Here is a 4941-nt window from a genome sequence, read left to right as displayed (position 1 = left end):
CCAGCCTGGCCTCAAACATCGCCAAGGATGGGGCATCCACAGCTTCTCTGGGCAGCCTGTGCCAGTGTCTCACCAATCTCAGACTACAGAATTTCCCCTACGACTTAATCTAATCTCCTCTTCTAGATTAAAACTAGATCAAACCATGGCCTATCCCTATCAGACCTTGTAAAAAGTCACTCACCACACACACTAGACACCAAATATGCTGTTAACTTGCCATCTTTACTAGACCCTCCAGAAACCTAGACTCAGATCTGAAGTGCTAGCGTGGCACCAGGGCTGCAAGTGTGCCCAAGGGACAGCTGCACTCCAGCATCTGCCACGAGGAGCTGTGCCAGCAGGTGGAGGGAGGCCGTCCTTCCACTCTGCTGCACAGCAGCACCGGGTCCTCACTCTGTGCTGCCTGCTTGGGCTGCCACCCTCTTGCTTGACGGCCCGCGCCCACACCCTCTGTGAGGCAGTGGCCGTGATGTCACAGTGGGTGTCATAGAGCAGCCATTGTGACGTGTGAAGCTTGGAGCAGAGCAAAGGCTGCCGGGCTCAGGCCAAGCATCAGTGCGGTCTGGTGAGGCGCAGAGAGAGCAGGGACTCTCGCAGTGCTCGCTATCAACGCACAATGACGTCCAATGGGAATAGGAAGGCCTCCTGCGCGGAGGAGCCAGGTGAGAGCACAGCATCCCTGTGCACAGCTCCCGATGCTGGACAGAGGGGTGCTGGGGCTCTGCCTGCGGCTGAGAGCTGAGAGGGGAGGAAGGGGCAGGCAGGAGCTCCCAGACAGGCACGGGGCAGGGCCCCTCTGCTCCTTGGCAAGGGGGCCCGGCTTCAGCTGTGGCTGCCTTGGGCCTGCCATGGCCCCTTCCCCTCCACCACCTCCAGCCAGCATGGCAGGCACAGAGCAGGACCCTGGGGACAGCCCTCAGGGACACCTGGCCCTGCCAAGTGCTCACCGCTGCTCACATTTGCTCTCTCCTCTGCAGTGTGTGTGCTGTGTGGCCAGGCAGATGTCGACCCGGATATCTGCGGGCACATGCTTTTTGAGACTGGGATTCGTGTCCACGAGTTCTGCTTGGTGAGTTCCCCCGTGAGCTCCTTGTGGACTCCTGTCGGGGATGCTCCCTTTCTTTCTGTCCTAATGAGACCGTGCTCTTCTTTTCTCTCCTACAGATGTTTGCCAACATCCCATCCGAAGCAAGACAGGAATGGCCAAGAACTCAGGGCCTCCCCGTTGCTGCCATCACACGCAAGGTCAAACAGGCAAACATGCAGGTGAGGACCTGTATGGAGCAGGCAGATCTCCTGGTGCCAGGAAGGGCTCACACCAGCTTAGTCTGGACCCGAGGAAAGCAATCACAGCCCTTCCAATCGCCTCCAGGACAAAGTCCTGCCCTTAGGAGATCAGCCCTGTCCCCCAGGCTGCTTTATAGAGCATGGCCCAGCAATGCCCACGTCCCGTGCCCTGCCAGAGGTGTGGGGCCAGCTGTGGAAGCCCTGAGCCTGCTGCTGACGGGGCTGTTCTGCTCTTTCCAGCAATGCTGTGTTTGCGGCGAGAAGGGGGCTGCCATCACATGCGCAGAGAGCGGCTGTGCACGCAGCTTTCATCTGCCCTGTGCCGTGGTTGGGGAATGCATCAGCCAGTACTTCGGAGAGCACAGGTAAGGGCTGTCAGCAGCAGCCAAGCCACGGAGGACCCGCAGTTTCACCTCCCAGAGCTAGAGGCAGGGCCTGGGCGCTCTTTCCTGGACCTCTGCCCTCCTCACAGCACTTCTCACAGTGCTCATCCCTTCCATCTTCCCCCAGGTCCTTCTGTTCGGAGCACCGCCCTCGACAGGTGACTCAGGAAGTTCCAGCAGAAGGCAACGACTGCCTCATCTGCCTTGAGCCTGTGGGGGACAGCTTGTCCTACCACACCATGGTGTGTCCAGCGTGCCAACACGTCTGGTTCCACCGGGCCTGCATCCAGGTAGGAGCCCTCCCCTCACCCTGCAGGCACGCTTGGTGCTCAGCAGCACCTGGCACTGCTCACGCTCACCCTGCTTGTGCTTCTCCTGCAGCAACAGGCATTGAGTGCTGGCACGGCGTACTTTGAGTGCCCCGGCTGTCGAGACTGTGGTCGATTCTATGACGAGATGTCCACTGCGGGGATCCGAATCCCACTCAAGTTAGTGTCCTTCTGCCTGGTTCTGCTCACATTAAGGCTGCAGTGCTGGGCCTGCCCGGGGACTGTCTCAGCAGGCCCGGCCTTTGGCTGTCATGTGAGGATGTGCCCCAGCCTCATGGAGAAGCTGGAAGTGAAGATGGAGTGGATGAGATGGGATAAGCTTGGATCTTATGCTGGGGGCTCATCACTTCCCCTCCCTCCTCTTGTAGAGAACCAGAATGGGACAGCGATGAGGCATACGAACCGCTCCTAGAGAGGCACAGCCGCTGCGATGCCAGCGAATGCCTTTACCAGGGAGGCAGAGAGCAGGCAGAGACAAGGGGGTGAGTTACTGCAGCAGCTCTCTGGGGCTCAGTGGGGGATCTCAGCCTCACCACAGGCTGGGAGAGCAAGGACTGAGCACCAGAGACGTGCTGTGCAGGTCACGCCCTGGCTTGGCTCACTTGGTCCTCACAGCCACAACCCCTTTGCTTCCCCAGGCCCTGGGAGCTGATCCTGTGCAGCTCCTGCGCTGCTGAGGGCACCCATCGACAGTGCTCCCACCTGTATAACACAAGAGACGCGTGGGAGTGGGAGTGTGACAGCTGTGCTGGCCTGGGTACCGGTAAGAGGCTATCAGCCGCATGGCACCGCGCTGAGGCCAGGCAAGGCCTGGCAGCAAGAGCTCAGGGCAGCTTTGCCAGAGTCTGTCTGACCCAAGTGGGATGGCAGATCCCACTGTGGTGCCGCAGCTTCACACTCATGACCTTCCTGCCTCCCCTTACAGCCTCCAGCACCAACACTGAGCTCACTGGTCCCAGCACTGCCAGCCAGAGGGTTCTGGGATCATCCAGCAGCTCCATGAAGCTGGAGACCTTCAGCTCCATGCCCGCCAGCCAGGCAGCATTGGAGACATTGCAGAGTTCCCAGCTGCCTGAGCACAGCGACCTGCCCAGTGTGCCTGAGACTGAGCAGGGGACAAATGGCCCACGTTTAAGTGAGGATCGGGCTACCTCTGAGCAGCTGCAAGGACGCTGTGGGAGCAGACAAACAGCAGCCCCCCGTGCCGAGAGCGACTCCCACACATCCACCAGACGGAGGGCACCAGGGTCCTCCAGGGCATCTCCAGCAGCTGCTCGCAGAAGACGGCGCAGGCAGCAAGGAGGAAGCCGCACACGAAGCCGCTCCCCACTGCAAGCTCGGGCCCCGAGTTCCCAGAGCCGGCCAAGAGGACGCCGTGGCAGCCAGCAAATGCCAGCCCCAGGGGAGCAGAACAGCACCCGCAGATCAAGATCTGCCACTTCGAGGTCCCTGAGGGCTTCCAGAGTGCCCGGACGCAGGAGACCGTCCAGGCAGCGAGGAGGAATTCGCACACGAAGCCGCTCCCCGCTGCAAGCTCGGGCCCCGAGTTCCCAGAGCCGGCCAAGAGGACGCCGTGGCAGCCGGCAAATGCCAGCCCCAGGGGAGCAGAGCAGCACCCGCAGATCAAGATCTGCCACTTCAAGGTCCCCGAGGGCTTCCAGAGCGCCCGGACGCAGGAGACCGTCCAGGCAGCGAGGGCGCACCCGCACCCAAAGCCCTCCTTCTGAGAGACGTTGGGCTCACAATTCCCGCAGGTCACCCCAAAGAGGCCGGGCCAGACAGGGGAGGCCATTCCGGGAATGAAGCTGCTCCCAGAAACAACTTCAGAGTCAAAGTCCCCGCAGACAGCCCACGAGTCTCCATAGGAGCAGCTGTGTACTACTCATAGAATGGCCTGGGTTGAAATGGACCACAATGATCATCTAGTTTCAACCCCCCTGCTATGTGCAGGGTCACCAGCCACTAGAACAGGCCGCCCAGAGCCACATCCAGCCTGGCTTTCAACACCTCCAGGGACGCGGCACCCACAACATCCTTGGGAAACCTGTTCCAGTGTGTCACTGCACTCTGTGTGAAAAACCACCTCCTAACATCTAACCCAAACCTCCCCTGTCTTATTTTAAAACCATCCCTCCTTGTCCTATCTCCCCTACTTACTCTGGTCCCAAAGGTCCAACAGAATAAAGATCAGAGATTCCCCCCCCCCCACACGTTTGTCAGCTTCATCCTTCCCTGCTTTTGCTGAGGCGGGCACAGGTAAGGACCTTGACAACAGGCTTGTCTCCTCCCCAGACCTCACTTCACCTGGCCCAGTTCAGGCTGAGCTGGGTTTGGGCCACATCCCCAGTGGGGCACACGGCCCACTTTGCTCAAGAACCCAGGCCACAGGCAGGAGCAGCCCGGTTCTGGGCTTGTTTCTGGGCTTGGGATGCCACCGTATTCAGGATGCACGTCAGGTCCAGGGCTGCTTCCAGCTGTGTCAGAGCTTGGGCTTTCCTTCTGCATTTGGGCAATGTGGCCAGTCCCACTATAGAGGGCATGATGCCTCAAAATGAGGCTGAAGCACGCCGGTTTAGATCATGATAGTTGCTGGGTTTTGGTTTTAAATCCATGCTTGTCTTTGTGTATATAACAACCCATGGCCAATATTCTGTTTATCGGGGGCTGAAAATCTCATGATCAAATTGTTCAAGCGAGTTGGCATGTTTGTTGCACCCTGCCTAGTTCCTAGCTGCTATATCCATGTGCCTCACGTCTCTGTGGTTCCTCTGCTGCCTTGCTGGGTGATGGCTGCTGCAGTAGTACTTCTGATGTGACTAAATCCAAAGCTCAGCAGATATAATCAATAAAAGTATCATGTTTACTACTAGGTTTGCATAAAGCAAACAGTTTATTTGTTTATCCTAGTAGACAATGTGCTTTTCAGAGTCTTATCTCTA

The 4941-nt window shown here is 58.5% G+C and overlaps 1 protein-coding gene across 1 annotated transcript; it reads left to right on the top strand.

Annotated features, from left to right (window-relative positions):
* The first annotated feature begins 619 nt into the window (after nucleotides 1–619).
* Nucleotides 620–4286, top strand: LOC104909419 (uncharacterized). The gene is made up of 9 exons (XM_010706226.4): nucleotides 620–665; nucleotides 981–1072; nucleotides 1168–1269; nucleotides 1531–1655; nucleotides 1801–1963; nucleotides 2055–2161; nucleotides 2371–2484; nucleotides 2641–2765; nucleotides 2928–4286. Exons 1-9 carry the CDS (start codon nucleotides 620–622, stop codon nucleotides 3803–3805), a joined length of 1752 nt encoding a protein of 583 aa, XP_010704528.3. The 3' UTR covers nucleotides 3806–4286.
* Nucleotides 4287–4941: the final 655 nt, after the last annotated feature.

This window comes from Meleagris gallopavo, chromosome 1, assembly GCF_905368555.1.
Source record: "Meleagris gallopavo chromosome 1, MGAL_WU_HG_1.1, whole genome shotgun sequence".
Lineage (NCBI taxonomy): Eukaryota > Metazoa > Chordata > Aves > Galliformes > Phasianidae > Meleagris > Meleagris gallopavo.
This window is presented reverse-complemented; position numbering and strand designations above follow the sequence as displayed.